This window comes from Typopeltis vanoorti, chromosome 19 (genome assembly GCF_054136105.1).
Source record: "Typopeltis vanoorti isolate ZY-2024b chromosome 19, IOZ_Tvanoo_1.0, whole genome shotgun sequence".
Lineage (NCBI taxonomy): Eukaryota > Metazoa > Arthropoda > Arachnida > Uropygi > Thelyphonidae > Typopeltis > Typopeltis vanoorti.
The window spans coordinates 75,132,047-75,149,825 of record NC_143567.1 but is presented as its reverse complement, the minus strand read 5'-3'; the positions used below and the strand labels follow the sequence as shown (position 1 = coordinate 75,149,825).

General features: G+C 35.8%; 1 protein-coding gene across 2 annotated transcripts in view; it reads left to right on the top strand.

Moving 5' to 3' along the window:
* LOC150096252 (proteasomal ATPase-associated factor 1-like) overlaps positions 1–17,779 on the top strand; it is a 147,726-nt gene that overhangs the window by 27,387 nt on the left and 102,560 nt on the right. For both annotated transcript variants that reach the window (XM_090408880.1, XM_090408879.1), the window contains exon 4: positions 16,812–16,898. In XM_090408880.1, coding sequence (XP_090265006.1) covers positions 16,812–16,898 — 87 coding nt within the window. The remainder of the gene's footprint in view (positions 1–16,811; positions 16,899–17,779) is intronic.

Below are 17,779 nucleotides of genomic sequence, written 5' to 3'. Positions count from 1 at the left end.
AAACTAAATTTATTATATGAAAATAGGCAGTAAAAAAAAAAAAAAATTGACTGCATCTTGAATTGGAAACAAATAAAACAATACATATATGTAGATATTTTTAATGAGGATGAGAAAATAAACATGGAAATAGACAAGAAAATAAGCAAAGTTTATTTTCTTGTCTATTTCCATATTTAATTTCTCTTCTTTGATGGAATAAGGGAAAAATTAGCCAGACCTCTAAACTAGCAGTATATATGACATCGTTCAAACCGATTTTAACTTATGTTTATGAGAGTTGGAGGGCAATAAACAAATCATATGAGTAAATCAAATCATCTAACACCTTTTATTCTCATATAGGAAGTAGGTGAGACTTTTAGCTATCTAAATTTTGGAGACTGAGGGGGGAGAGTTCAATCTCCACCAGTAGCCAATCAGAGATAGCTGGCCCAAGACTATCACTAATTATACGCAGCATCCAGTGAAGAGAGACATTTGAGAAGTGCCACCATCTTGTAGTCCATAATCCTAACGCTGTGTTTACTGTCTGAAAATAGTGTGGTGTCTAGGTCGATTTTCTTTAGTTTAAGGGATGAAAAACTCAAGTTTCTAGGAGAAAAAACCTGCTTGCCTGTGCCAAAGATTGACTAACTTGAACCAGTCAAAAAAAAAAAAAAAAGTTTAGTAAAAGTTCCTCTAGTTGGCAACTAGAATAGAACTTAAGGCACTCTTTCTTCGGGTGGTCTAGTGCAGCAGACGGCATATGGCACTTCCACTGAACTACATGAAAGTATAAGGAAGAAACTTGTTGTTGGCAACTCAAGAATTCATGTACGGAATAATCTGAAGTGGTATGGTTACTTAAATTGAATGAGAGATAAAAGGTTAGCAAAACAGCTCTATATGATGGTATGAAAAAGACGTAAGAAAATCTAGATCTAGGTGGATTGATAGTTAGAAATGCTGAAAAGATTGAAATAAAAGATATGACAACCAGTGTCCTGAGAAGTAACAAACTAATTTAGAGGAAAATTGTTGATGGCAAGTTAGTAGTAATGTAAACTTGTAATACTATTATAGTATCCTGTGCATCCTTTGAAGATACATAACAGGAATTGGATGATAACGATAGCATTAATATACTGATCATAAGCAAAGAAGATATAAATGAAATAGAACAGGATTTTTTTTAACATTGCACAATTGAAATATCAGTTTATTCACTAAAGCACCTTTGCTATTAAAGAATATATGATATTGCTTTCCATTCCCATTTATCCATCACTGTTTTTAAGAAAGTATGATTTTTAATAATTACTACTGTTGAAGTTTCATAAATTTTGAAATGTTCAGTTAAGTTATAAAGTTCACATTTTTCTTTCCTGACATGTCTCATCTTTTAACAACTTTTGAGACATGAATCCATAACAGATCTAGAGCTCAAATTTCTCTGAATTATCTGCTGAATATGGATAGCAGTGATGCCATTTGAGTTGGATGAATCATTACATGTTGTACATGTACAACATATGATAATTATATTTTTATTCATTAATGTTTGTACTATTATTTACTAGTATAATATATAATGTTGTACTAGTTAAATAGCTATTATGTAGTTAACAACTATGAGGGGACACCCAAAAATAACCAGAATTATTATTTTTTTTTAAATTTTATTATAGTTTATAAATACCATATTCTAATCCTTCAAAGTACTCTCCATGTGAGTCAATGCACTTATCCCAAACGTTTTTCCACTGCTGGAAACAGTTCTGGAACGGTTCAACTGGAATATGGTTTATGGCCTTCAGCGACTTTTCTTTCACTTCACCCACATCAACGAATTGCTGCCTTTCATGGTTTTCTTTATCCATTGGAATAAAAAAAAAAAAGTCGCATGAAGAGAGATTGGGTGAGTAGGGAGGGTGGGGAACAACTCCCATGTTTTTTGTCAAGAACTGTTAGACAAGGCCGTGTGGGCTGGGGCAGTGTCGTGATGCAGCAACCAATCTCTGCTACTCAACATTGCTGGCCGTTTTCGTCGCACACTATTGCGCAGTCTTCTCAAAATGTTGAGATAAAAATGTTGATTTACTGTCTGTCCAGGAGGAACAAATTCTTTGTGTACAATTCCATTCACATAAAAAAAAACAAATAAACATTGTCTTGACATTTGATCATACTTGACTGCCTTGGATCTTGCTGAATTTGCATGTTTTCATTGGCTTGGTGCTTTTTTGTTTTTGGATCATAACCGTAGCACCAAGACTCATCCCTGGTCACAACTTTTGAAAGAAAGTTCTGGTCATTAAGAACGTGCTCCCTCAAATCTTGGCAACCATTCACGTAATTTTTTTTTTTTTTTTTTGATCCTCTGTGAGCAAATGAGGCACAAATTTAGCAGACACACATTTCATTTGCAAATCTTCTGTTAAAATTTGTTGGTATGAACTCCATGACAAATTCATCTTTTCAGAAACTTGTTTAATGGTCTTTTGACAAAAAAAAAAACCAACATTAAGCCTGGCAGACTTTTTCTGATGTCTTTATCATTTCTGCTTGTTGAAGGTGGGCTAGATCGTGGTTTTTCTTCAACTGACAAGTTTTTGAAATGGGAAAATCACTTGTACACTTGCCTTTTACTTAAAATGTTGTCTTTAAAGGCTTGCTGAAGTATAGCAGTAGTTTCAGGCAGTTTTAATCAATCAGCCATAATCAAAATAAAACAAAATTTTATGCACGCTCTCTGTTCCTTGTGGTCATACATCACAAACTCGCCAAACTTACTTGTAAACACTTACAAGAAAAGTAGCCAGAACAGCGAAGCAGTCCACACAGGATGACGCCACTTGCCAGACTGGTGTGGAAAACTGCATACTCACATTGCCTAATGACATCATCTGTAACTAGAAAATGCGAACACACGCCAAGTTCAGATTCCAGTTATTTTTATGTACCTCTTCGTATGTTCTGTTTAGTGGTTATGGATTATTCACGGAGTAGAAATTTGTGTTAATCATGAATTCTTTACTCGGGTGTACAGAACTGTTCATTAGGGAGAAGTTAAAAATACAAAAGAAACACTTTTTAGAGTGTCTGTTTTCACGTTGGAAACTGTCTGATTAGAGAGGTAGCTTAAATTAACTGTTAAGCTACCTTTCTAATCAGGCACTAATTTCTAATGCATCCAGTGTTGATCTAGAAAAAGGGTTCATTAAGAGAAGTTTTCAATCACCAAGGGTATGCAGTTTAAGCTAACTGTGAGAACTGCATTAAATAATTTTTTTATAAATATTCAATTTGGAACAAAATTGTTGATAGGAAACTAGTAATGAAATAGTGTGTTTGCCTGTCATATTTGATACCCCTTGAAAGTATATATTCCAGAAAACAATGTGTTGTGCAATGTTAAAATCTGCACAGAATAAGAAATTCAAGATTAGCAAGAAGAATAAGATATGAGGTATGTTCAAAAAAGACAGAACTTTTTAAATAGTGCACAAACTGCGGCAGGTTTTGGCAACAAACTGCCATTTGCCCTATTCTGGTATGAGCATTAGCCGTCGAGTTAGATCCGCTGAAGTGAGCACGTGCACAAATTGTTCATCGGATTAGTGATAAAGTGACAATGAAAGAGTTTGAAGAACAATGTGTGTCTGAAATTTTGCTGCAAACTTGGTAAAAATTTTACAGAGATATTTTAATTGCTTAACGAAGCATACAGGGAGGACTGTATGAGCTGAATTCAGTGCTACGAATGGTTTAAGCATCAATGGATGAGTCAGTCAAAGATCAAGGTGATGTTGGTTGTGTTATTTGATTGGAAAGGTAATTGTCTATTATGAATTTGTACCATGTGGTCAGATGGTAAACAAAGAGTTGTACAATGGAAGTTTTAGCACATTTGAGGGATGCTGTGCACAAGAAGGGGCTTGAATTGTGGAAAAACCAGACTTAGATGTTGCACCACGACAATGCGCCGGCTCATGCATTGCTCCTCATCTACAGTTATGTGGTAAAACATCAGATCCATTGTGCCCCATCCACCCTATTCTCTGGACTTAGCCCCAGCAGACATTTTCCTTTTTCCCATACTTAAACCACTTTGAAAGGACGTCGTTTCCAAACCATAGAGGAGATTCAGGAAAATGCAGCAAGACCACTGCGACCCATCACAGAAAGTGCATTCCAGGAAACATTCCAACAATCGAAGAAACGTTGAGAACGGTATATCACCAGTAGAAGGGACTACTTTGAAGGCGACAGTGCTTAAAATGTTGTAAAATGAGCAATAAAGTCTTTATAGCAAAAGTTCGATCTTTTTTGAACATGCCTTGTATAGTGAATTGGTGGAGTTAGGAGTACTTCATAAAAATATAAGAGCTGACCAAATAAGAGACCAATTTGGGGGTTAAAAAAGAAAAGAAAAGAAGAAAAAAAATTGTTCCTAGGAAACTAGTTGGTCATTAAACCTTGGGTTGGACAATCATGATATTCAGTACACATACTGAAGACATATTGAAAAAGGATAATGATGTATTCAAGATTTGTTAACATTCTGCAATCTAATAAGAGATTTCTTAATACCACATTGTTTAATATAAGTTCCATCTAAGGATTTGCTACATGATCTGCTCTGTAAGACACACAGCTGTTTTTCCAGTTCATTTTATCACTCAGGGTCCACATATTAGTCCTACTTGTTTCAGATCATTCTCCTCCCCCCCCTCCCCCACCTTATATTTTCAGAATTATTACTCCTAAATTGCTAATATATTCTGTAATTAGTTTTAATGTGCTCAAAAGTTTTTTTTTTGTCAAAAGTTAACTAATGAAGCAGACACATTATACATATATGAAAAACAATGCTACAAAGGACTTGGATATAAAATAACATTTGTAGGATTTTTTTATATATAATGTAAATAATCTTTGTATTAGTATAAATGTCATATTTCATATATAATAATGCAGTTATTCTGTCTGTTTTTAAATACCTAAGACCCTCCGCTATAATCAGATTTAGCTTAAAGTCAATGAGGAAATAACTAAATTCAAATACATTGTTTATGGTCAGAACATGATCATTTGTAGTCATTTTCTGTTTTCCACAGTATTTCTGTGTATTTCTGAAATCAAGACACTGTCATATGCATGAAAATTGCTATTTCAATTATTGCTATTATATTGCTATATTAATGATTTTATCATTAGAATTGCTGATTATTAAGAGAAGTTTTTTTAGCTATTTTATTGTCTAGTTGTATATGTTTTTTATTTTATTTATAACTTTGTATAATTGTAAACTATTAGATTAGTGATATTTTTTGAAGAATATTAACTCCATATCATGATCAGTTGTTGTTTAAGAGATACTTGTGCCATGAGAGGTTTCTTCAGTTAACATGAAAAAACACAGGGTATAAGTAATGCTATTTATTTAAGGCCATATATTTCATCTTGAATATTACAGGCCATCAGTGGCAACAATAGTTAATTACAAAGTAGAATGTGAACAACTGATTGATTTGAAAAAGTAAGAGGCGCGTGATGTTATACATAAAACAATGCAATGGTAGAACTGAGGAAATATTGAAAATTCATTAGTTGTTTAAAAAAAAAACATATTAGTATGTGATTAAAATAAGGCTTTTCCATATCTTATATAGAGAAAGACAATCATTTCGATTTAGGGAAAGAATTTATGTGGTAAAGTAAGGCCTCAGTGCTTTCTTTAAACAAGCATACCAACATCACTGAAATATGTTGGTATGTTCATAGAACATAGGATGTTGTGGTCTGTGTCTTTCTGTGCTGTGCCAAGCCGAATTTTTCAGATTTTTACTGTTGCTAATGTACAACTGGTGTTCTTGTATTCTCTTTTCTGCAGAGTATCCAGTTTGTCTAAAGTAAGAATGATGACAGTCATAAGGAACTTGGTAGGCATCAGGGAGAGCTAGAGGAGACTGATTATCTTTTGATGATGGAAACCATGCTGTTTCCATCAAAAGTGATAATTTATTGATAAAGTAATAAAATTTGTTGACAGGAAGAAAAGTAGCCACTAAATTGTATTTCTTAAGAATTCTGGAAATGGGGGTTCTGAGATGCCAGAAATGTAAGGAATCGGAAACAGTACATAGAGTTCCAGTTCCTTGCATATCATGGCCTCTTTCAATGAGTCCTTGCTTTCCTGCAGGTCTCTGATAATACTAAAATGTTTTTACCAAAGTCTTCCGATGACTTTTGTTTAGCTGCTTTTACACAGTTTTACTTCCTTACATTTTTCTCTGTATTCTCTCAGAGCACATTGTTGATTTACTTGCTAAAAACCTTTGATGTGCTTTCTTCTTTTACATGACTGACTAACATCCTGAGTTCTGAATGTTCTATCCTTTCAAACAACTTCACTACATTCTTCCCTGGTAGAATCAATTATTTTGATTGTACACGTTTCTTTGTTTCAGTGTCACCACAGTTGATGATCTATAACAAGATGAAATATATAGCCTTAAATAAGTAGAATTATATATCATGATCAGCAGAATTCCAGATTGGCACATCAGTACAAGAGGTATCAATGGAAAAGTAATGGAACTAGCAAAAGAACTAGAGAAGTGCCATGTTGACATAATTGGTGTTTCTGAAACAAAGAAGACAATGGCAGATGAGATTCTTCTAAATAATCTTTACAAGATGTTATATTCAGGCAGTAATGATTAGAGAAAGGAAGGAGTAGTTATAGCATTCAACACTTCTTGAATGGTAGGCAGTATCAAGCAAAGTGATGTGGAAAAACATCAAAGTGAGGAATTTGAGAAAGCAACTTATTTGTGCCTATTGTCCCACTGAAGATTCTACTAAGGAAGAAATATGGGAATTTTTCGAGTCATTAGAGAAGACAGCTAACATAGAGAAAAAAGAAAAGACGGTACTTGTTGGAAATCTTAACCAAAGTAGGAAATGAATACTAGACATTCAGAAATGTTTTGGGATAATTTGGAGAAAGGAGTAATGCTAATATGTCTGGTATTAAAGCTTATACATTGGTTCTTCATACTGATATTATTTAAGGAAATCACGATGTGGACTATATATAAATTAGAATAACTTAATATTTTATTAAAGTCAAACTGCCATTATCAAGGAACAATGAACAAACTGACACTTGCACACAGACACTACATGGTAAGTAAGATTGAAGCAGAGCAACAGAGATGAGCCTAAAGTCAAATAGTTTTCTAAATGTAATTGCCTTAAATAATATCACTATGGCAAAGCTAATAAGAATGGCAAGTACCTGCTGAATTTCTGTTCAGAACATGCCCTGATCATTACAGATATCATGTTCCAGCATAAATATGTGCAAAAATTCATGCAGAGAAGACACAAGAAATAAGAAAAGTCTCATTCACTCATTAGCTTCATGCTGGTTAAGGACACAAAAGGATATAAGAGATTTGAAATAGCAGGGATAACCATTTACTTTTGAGCAGGATAAAATTGAATGTTGTATTGAAAAGAAAAACATGTAAACATGTTTAAAGAATTAGTCGAACTGCTTTCAGAGATGAACTCTACACTCGAATATACAAAATTATTCATTAATAGAATAATCCAAGAAAATAATTGATTCCACCAGGGAAGAATGTGGTGAAGTTGTTTGAAAGGATAGAACATTTAGAACTCAGGAAGTTCAAAGGAACAATTTTAGTAAGTTGTGTAGATAAAAATTATTTAAAATAATTTTTTATCATTGCCATCATCAAATTCCTGACAGGTACCATCTAGGGGTGTACTGGATATGATAGTACTACATGAAAAACATACATCATTACCAACTTCCTATTCACAATTTTCCTCCAAATCAATCTGTTACTTGTCAAGACTCCAACATTATCAGATCTTATATTTCTGCCTTCTAAGGCACTTTTCACTGTCATGTCACTGATTGTTTCATTTAGCAATTTTTCAAAGTAATTACTGAATACATTAATGATATCTTTTTCTCCAGTTTTCATGTCACCTTTATCTTTAATTCCTTTTACAGCACTCTTTTCTCTTTTCTGAGCTTATTCAACAACCTCCAGAATATCTTGCCATCTTCCTGATATTTATTTTTTATGTTTTTACCAAAATCTTCCCATGACTTTTGCTTATCTAGTTTTACATTTGTCTCTGCATTCTCTAATAGCTTGTACTCTTAGAGAATTTGCCAGGAACTTTTGATGTGCTTTCTTCTTTTCCTTCACTGCCTCTTTAACTTCTTGAGTCTACCATGGAGTTCCAATTTTTCCGTCCTTGCAGACAACCTCACCACATTCCTCTTTGGCTGAATCAATCAATGTTTTCTTCAGGATTTGACACTGAATCTCCAAAGTTTGGTTCCTGTTCTCAAACTCTTTCATTTTTTCTTAAATAATGTTTGTGTATTGTAGTCTACAGTTCACATCTGAGAGCTGTTCAACTTTTATTTGCTTTAAAATTTTTTTATATGTTTTTCTTTTCAATATGAAATTCAATTTTATCTTGCTCAAGATTAAATGGTGATCATTTCAAATTTTAAATCCTCTGTACACTCTGTTGTCCTTCACTAGTGAGAAAACTTCACTATCAACAGTAACATATCTATGAGACTTGTCTTATTCCTTGCCACTTCTCTCCATGAACCAAGCCCATGTACCAAGCAGAAATCCAACAGTCATTTGCCATTATTATTAACTCTGCTCTTTTTTCCAAATTTTTTTTGCAAAATATTTTTGTATGTCTGACAATCATTTCCTGCTCTGCTATTTAGATCCCCAACGAGGACCAATTTTTCCTTTTTCATTATGTCAGTTGCATTCTCTAAAGTCTCAAAAAATTCCTCCACTTCTACCTTAGTAGAACCTTCTGTGGGACTATAGGCACAAATAAGTCTCATTGTGCAGTTCCCCATTCTGATATTTGCACACATCACTCTACTTGATATTGCCTGCCATTCAAGAAGATTAGCTAGCTTCATATTTAATGCTGAATATTATAGTTACTCCTTTTCTCTGATTGTTATTACCTGAATATAGCATTTTGTATTTATTGCTCAGAAAGATCTCATGAGTTTTTGTCTTTTTTTTTATCCTAATATGTCGATCTGGTACTTATCCTATTTCTCAGCTAGCTCCATTTCTTTCCATTCAGGCTTTTTATGTTGATAGTACCAATCTTGAACTTTTATTATAAAAATTTGTTAAAATAATTTTAGATCATCATTGACTCCTAAATTAATATAACCATGTGCACGATTAGCAGGACCCTGAAATCCGCCCCTCTTCCATGGCTACCAGTGCTTTCCAACATAGCCCCACCAAATATACGAAGACAACATGAACTAAATGAACTGGAGAAAATCACAATTAACTCCCTGCTGCCTCTCCACTCAGTCCTCATCAATCTCCCTAGAACCCACCTGAAGGTACCCATTTTGGGACATAACCGGAGTCTTTTTTGACCCAGCACTTTCAACCTACGGCATGTGGAACCAACAATGGGCTATGAACTTGCCAATAAATGGCTCTCTTGTGAAAGACCCCCCCCCCCCTGCAGCCACCAGCCCAGCTTTATCCTTTCTAGAAAGCTGTGGACTACTGTCAACAGAATCAGAGTGAACCAGGGCAAATATGGCTATTTACTACATAAATGGAATATGGCAAATAGTCCTTACTGTGACTGCACCCATACTCTACAGGCTATCAAACATATCATCAGTGACTGCCCCTTTTGCTGGTTCCACAGACTGCAGGAGATACATGAAGTGTCAATGGAAGCCTTAGAGTGGCTTTCAACATTGGATATTGAAATAAATAAATTTAAATTAGGTATAGTTTCTGGGGAAATTCCCATGCTACTCCTCTTAAACGCTATTATTATAATAACGGTTATTATAGCCTGTTTTTGTTTAGGAGTGTCCCTTATTTTAAATACATTGGCTATTATTACTCAAAAAAGGGGATATATATATTTTAGGGCATTATGGGTGAGTATAGAAGGCAATTATAGCAGAATAAAAGAGGTGACGAAATTTTGTACATACCTTGTTTTGATTCCAGGATGTCTTCCAATTTCATGATCCTGCTTAAGGTTGTTTATAAAGGGGGGGGGAGGAAGGGAGCATGGGGGTGTGTTTTGACATGCAAAAATAAATTTGGAAACCCGGGTTATGTATTAATAATATATATATAAATATATATACATTATCGTGTTTAGGGGCACATTTTGTGGGGGGGAAGGAGAGAAGGGGGTTACTTATATATGGAAACTGGGGCAGGGGGAGGGGGGGTTAACGGGGTGCGGACTGTTTTGGTCTACTGACCATCATCGGAACTTTCCGAAAAAGTTCCGATGATGGTCAGTCGACCGAAGCGGTCCGCATCCCGTTAACCCCCTCCCCTGCCCCAGTTTCCACATAAGTAAACCCTTCCCCTTCTCTCCTTCCCCCCCACAAAATGTGCCCCTAAACACAGTAATATATATATATTTATATATATATATTATTAATACATAACCCGGGTTATAATCCACGTCAAAACACACACCCAAGCTCCCTTCCTCCTTCCTCTCCCCCCCCCCCCCCCTTTATAAAAACCTTAAGCAGGATCATGAAATTGGAAGACATCCTGGAATCAAAACAAGGTATGTACAAAATTTTTCCCTCTTTTATTCTGCTATAATTGCCTTCTATACTCACCCATAATTCCCTAAAATATATATACCCCCTTTTTTGAGTAATAATAGCCAATGTATTTAAAATAAGAGACACTCCTAAACACAAACAGGCTATATTAGCCGTTATTATAATAATAAACAAATTTAAAATAATTAATTATCGATTAAAAAAACTTATGAACAATTAATAGTGATCACTTCCCAAAATTTGGATGTTGGCATACAGTCTGTTTGGTTCAGGTTCGGACGATTTCATAGTGTTTCAAGGAAATGAAAATCTCTGTTTTATAAAATTTTATATGTTGCATTTCAGATGTGAGAAAAGTTGCTGTTTTTGCTCTATATTTTATATCCATCACACATGCCAGTAATTTAATCGAATATGCTTATTTTGTAATGTGTGAAGTTTCGTTTGTTATCCACTTCTTCATTGATGATTTTTCATATAAACATTCCTTAACAGAACTGCAGATTTTTTTTTTAATCCTTAAAAGCGCTTCTGATTTGGAGTAGGGTGGAATTTATTTTCCACTTCTTCTCTGTGGTTTCTGTTTCATGTAAACATTCCCCAACATGACTGCAAATTTATTATAATCCTTAAAAACTCTTCTGATCTGATGACTCTGGTGGAATTTTTTGCATGAGATCAACTGTTGCTTCTTTAAATATATTGATTAATAAGGTAAATGGTTAGTATTATGTATTGCCACCATTACAAGATATTAGAACTAGATATGAGATGAAATCAATGTTCCTTCTAAGCTGTGTGCACACTGGTCAAAAAGAGGGTGGACATCTAGTAACTGCACACACAAAATTTTTGCTTTCAGAATTTCTAATTTATGGTCAATGATTTTTTAACCTACTATAAAAACGAATTATATGATAAATCATTCTTGCCACATATGTTATTTAGTGATTTCTCCAGTATTTCCACTCCACTATTACTCTAATCCACTCCAATTTAATACACTGTAAATATAATTAACGGCTTTTTTTTTTTGTTTTTTCTGGGAATTTCCCAGAAACTATACTTAATACACTGTAATTATTTACTTTTAGCCTGTTGCATGTGGTTAAACTGATGCTGAATCAGCAAGTCGCAGAGATATATTTGTATAATGTCTACTGCTTAGATAGTTCAGTCACTTGAACGTGTACAAACTGTCATGAATTTTTGTAGTTACACATTCAGTGAATTAATTTTGTGCTTGCAATTTTACAGGTTACAGCCAGACGAAAAAAGAGCATTATTAATATGAGAAATATTACATTAGTAGTTTTAGTGCATTAAACTCTCAAAATTCACAAAATGAATAGAAATATTTATTATTATCATTTTTATTATTCAGGCCTCCATGGAGTCAAAACACTCATCGTGGGAGGTCATTTTTAAGAAACACAAAGTTTATCATACCATTCCTTGAACCCATTGACCGTTCCTGCTCTGACCACTCTCTCAGGCAATGCATTACATGGTTCAACCACCCTCCATACAAAGAAACCACTCCTCACTCTCTTGCTCACACTCTCTCCTTTTGTAACTTCCAGAGATGGCCCCATTGTCATCACTCTTTTCCGCTGTTCGACCAAGCGAAAGAACTCTCCAATGTCTACCCTGTAACTGCCTCTCAATACCGCTCGACATCATATCACCTCTCTTCCTTCTATCCACCAAACTCTGCAGTCCACATTCCCTCTGTTGATCTTCGTAACTGACAATGTTAATTGACATAAGTCTCCTTTTGTAACTTCCAGGGATGGCCCCCTTTGTCATCACTCCTTCCCGTTGTTCGACCAAGCGAAAGAACACCCCCAATGTCTACCCTGTAACTGCCTCTCAACGGTTTAAAAGTCTTGATCATATCACCTCTCCTTCTATCCACGAAACTCTGCAGTCCACATTCCCTCAGTCGATCCTCGTAACTGACATTGTACAGTCCTGAAACCATCTTTGTTATCCACCTTTGTGTCCTTTCCACAGTTAATTTATCCCCTTCAAATCCTGGGGACCAAACCTGAGAACAATAGTCTAAGTGTGGTCTGATCAGGGTCTTATATAACAGAATGATAACTCTTTTATCTCTGCAGGTCAGTGACCTTCTCAGTATTGCAGCAATCCTCTGGGTTACCTTCACCACCTTTGCAATATGCTCCCTGAATTTCAGTTTTCTATCAATCACCCTCCCCCCCCAGATCTCTTGTCTCCCCTACTTCCTGAAGTATAGCTCCTCCAATCGAGTATGCATCCTCCCATCAGTGGTTCCCAAACTTCAAGACTTTACATTTTGCTGCATTAAGCTCATACCCCCATTCATTTGCCCATCTGTCTAGTTTATTCAAATCCTCTTGCAGGGCTGCCACATCTGCACTATTACTGATAACCCTTCCCAGCAAACAACTGAATATCCCCTTGCAATCCATTGACAATGTCATTGATAGAAAGGTTGAACAATACAGGTCCCAGTACTGAGCCCTGTGGAACACCACTTGTAACCTTCTGCCTCCTTGATATTGCCCACCATACACAACTCTCTGATACCTATCAGACAGTCAATCCTGAATCCAGTTGACTAACCCGAAATCTAAACCCATGTGCTGCAACTTAAATATCAGCTTATCATGTGGCACCCTGTCAAACGCCTTTGCAAAATCTAAAAAAATGGCAGCATATGCCTTTCCCTCATCAACTGCTCTTGTCACTTTATTATAAAAGGCAATCATATTACTAAACCAAGAGCACCCCTTAACAAATCCATGTTGATTCTCACAAATAACATTACTCTCATCTGCCCAATGCTCTGTATAGTCCCTTACTAATTTCTCCAAGACCTTAACAACTACTGATGACACACAAACTTGCTTATAATTAGACACTTCCAGTCTGCTACCACCCTTGTGTAGCGGCATTATCTTACCTTCCTTCCATTGCTTGGGTACCTTTCCCACAGGTAGACTTTTATTGAAGAGCCAGGTCAATGGAGCTGTCAGTTCTTTAGCACATTCTCTCAAAACCTGTGGTGAAATACCATCCAGTCCCACAGCTTTACTGGTATCCAGAGTATTCAGTATTTGGATCCAAAGAAAATTCCTTAGGATTTTCTTTGGATCTTAGTGCCAATCTCTTCTCATATTCCAGTTTTGCCTTCCTCATCATAGTGGTCACTCTCCTGGGCTGCATCTTATATTCTTCATGTATCTGCCCTCCACCTCTCTCCTTATATCTTTTCCATAATCTCTTTTTCAACCGCAGTTCCTGTTTGATATTGTCATTCACTTTACACCAAATTGTGTCCGCTTCTTCACTCGTGGAATACAGCTTAGTATTGCTGCTAACAAATATTCTTTCACAGTTTCCCAAGCACTAGTGATATCCTGGCTTTCCAATTCTGCCCTCCATGGAACTGCCCCTAGTTGATACCTAAGACTATTATAATCATCTGCCTTATAATTTCATACGTTTCCTTTTCTTTGATACACCTGCATGTCTATTTATCCTCCAAGTCAAAACTACATGGTCACTCTCCCCAAATGGTGGGAGAGATGTCATTTCACTTATTATCAGCTCTTCTGACGCTATGACCAAATCCAAAACTCTTGAACCTCTTGTTCCCTCTATTACATGTTGCCTCAGAAATTCTAGAAATTCCATCCTGTTATTACTGCATGCATTTTCCTCTTCCCAACTTATACTGCTATAGTTAAAATCCCCCATAACTATCATTCTTCTTACTGAGCCCAACTGCCTAAACATCTCTTGGTCCCCACCCTCTGTGCTCCCTGGTTTATAGCAACTACCCCACTAAATATCCTGTCTTGCCCACTTTTACCTCACACCATATGCTTTCAAAACCATTTGCCTTCCAAAGCCTCCACTCTTAAAGGACATAAGTCATCACTTATCATAAGCAGTACTCCACCACCATGTTTTCCTTTCCTATTCTGCCACTTCAGTTCCTGTTATTATATCATCCTCTGTCAATCATGTCTCAGAGATCCCAATAACCTTTGGCCAGGTTGAAGCTACCAGCGCCACCAATTCATCTCCTTTATTTCAGATACTCCTGGCATTAGTATAGAGCATAAAAATGTCACTGCTTCTATACCTGTCATTGTCTCCTCTTGAGCCCACTGGGCTCAGTGTTATCTGATGTCGTCCCCCCCCACCGCCCCCAAGCACCCATTCTCACAAGAGGCCACCCCTGCTACCATCCACCCTGGGAATTCTAATTTCCCTGCATTGACACACTGACGCGTTCAGAAAACAGTAATCTCTCCAGATGCCTTCGTTCTTCCTCATTCAAATGCAAGTTGTCTCTCGCACACACTTCCCCCTCTGTCCTCAAATGCTCTCCAAGCATCCACATATTCCAGTCCTCTCTTCTGACACATTCTGGCTATTATGCTATTCAGTATTACTGCTTCTGCTCAACTCATCACTATCGTACCTGGGCAACAAACACACACAATCTTCCCTCTCTGTGTTTTCTTTTGCACAACCTCAAGCAAGAATATCAGATCTCTCGCTGCCCGATTTACATTGCCTCTCAAATCATTTGTACCCACCATGACAATCATTTCATCTATCCTTTCACCCCTCTTAATTGACATTACCACATTTTCTATCTCCCTTCAGGCAAACACATCTTTGGCATCGCATCTTGCACACCTAAGATCATTGAGTCTCCATACATCACACCCTAACCATTCTGTTCCTTAATTGCTCACCTGCATCCTTCACTCTCTCCTCTAACCCTTTCTCTCTGTGTTCCTCTACTCACCTGCTGTCCCGGCATCACTCTATCCCTAGTTCCAGCACTCCTTCACATTTCCTCTCTCTGTTTCCATTCTCCCCCTCCTCTATCATTCCTATAACTCTCTCTCACTCCCTCTCTTCTACTGTTTCTATTCTCTCCTTTTCTAGCATTCCCATACCCCCTCTCAAATGTTATTTGAGAGAGGTATGGGAATACCTCTCTCAAATAACATTTGAGAGAGGTATAATAAGTAATAGTTATGAATACCTCTCTCTCATTCCCTCACTCCTACTGCTTCTATTCTCTCCTCTTCTATCATTCCCAAAACTTTCTCTCACTCCTAATCTGATTCGTCTTGCATTCATCTCTTCCATTCTCCTTATCTCATCTTTCATACTTCTCATCTCGTTCACAAGACATTCCACCTCCTCTTTCAGCTCATCTATCCCTGTCTGCAAGTTAGTCGCTCTTACTTGCCATTCATTTCCCTTTCCTGAAGCAACTAGGTCAGTTATCGAAATATCTAATTCATTGATTTCCTCCCACTGCCTGCATTTTGTATATATGCACTCCCTCTTCTCTCACCGGCCACATATCCAACTCCCGGGAAGCATACATGCCACAAAGTCCTTTATTATGTTACGTATAATAGAGTTCTTAAATGGCGGAGGACTTCGTGACATGCCAGTTGTGATTGCTGCGTCTGCCATCATTCCTTACTGCCAAGTAACTACTAAACTAATTGCTAAAAATATATATAAATGCTATATAAACACTGTATCATAGATATAGATATATATATATATATATATATATATATATATAAATAAATATAAACGCCACATTCAACTATACTAGATAGCAGAAGCTTATATTCTTTTCCATCGCAAATGCTACTGACTGTGACCATGCCTTTTTAGCATACCACTTAAAGATATTTTAACAAAGATGTTGTCACCAGTTTTAGGCATATCAAATTAAGAGTTTATGGCCTGCTACTTTCACTATTATGAGCACAGAATACTGTATGCATTGAGTTTGAGACTAGAACTGGAAACTTGCACATAAAATGTTTGTTGTGTGCACAAGGGCTGGCAAAAATTAGAGGGAGCATTGGATGAAATTGAGAATTTTTTTTCCCTTAGACTGTTAAATTTTCCATTTTATGATGACTATACTTTTCTGCTTTATTTTTCTATAACATAATTAAAACAGACACGAAAACAAACTGTCATCATTTACTTTACAAATTTGTATAGAAAATGCTTAATTCAAATAGTGGAAAATATCTACTGGAATATCATTAATAAGAAGCTCATCTGTTAATATTTTAATGTCATTTGCAAATAATACTTTTTCATTTAGAAGCGTGTAATCCTGTATCATGAAGATCCCAATTCTAAATGCACATTTGTGGCACCTCTATTATCATTTAAACTTCACTTGAAAAGTGTAAGTAATAGTTATGAATATTATTTTCCTATATATTAGAATTTCTTAAACTGCTGAGCTTGTTTCAAAAGAGCAGCATGTATGCATGGGTTAACCTTATTTTGTGGAACTTTTTTTTGTATCAGTTTCTTATTTGAACTTATGTTAGAATAGTACTTCATATTTTGAAGTTTATGCATTTTACAGAATATATATATATATATATAACATTTAAATTTGATCCCCCTCCTTCTCTCTCTCTCGTACAGTCAGCTTTCACTATAGCAAACTTATAGGAACCAAAGAAATGGTATTCTATGACAGGTTTGCTATACTGAATTTTCTTTAGAATAGCATTGTTGATAGGTTGAGACTTTGCAGGTAAAAAAAGAAATATACACACACACACACCCATATATAAATAAATATATATAAATAATTTATATATATACACACACATGTTACTAAGTTAAAATAGGTAAGGAGGTAAAATTGGTAATAATCATGAGAAAATGAGATACAAAGGTCGCAATAACATTTATAAGGGGAAAAATCTCAAAATATTTAAATATCAGTTTTATATATATGATGCACAACTTTTTTTTCTTTCCAACAGTTGTACTGTCTCTTGTGTTTGTGTGTGTAGGGAGCACACATGCCTATTTAATGGATATTTGTAATGAATATTCTATATTTTAACTTCTTGGCAATTAACTTGGTATGAATATTCTGTGCATATGAGTATTTTATAGATGATAAATGTTCATAAATCTTTAGTTGAAAAGTAAGTGTATATTATTATTATTTGACACCTCCAGGGAGTCCAAAGACTCATCGAGCGAGAGTGTGGCAACAGCATCGAACGATTGAACCCCTTCCAACTACTAACCGTGCTCAAACTT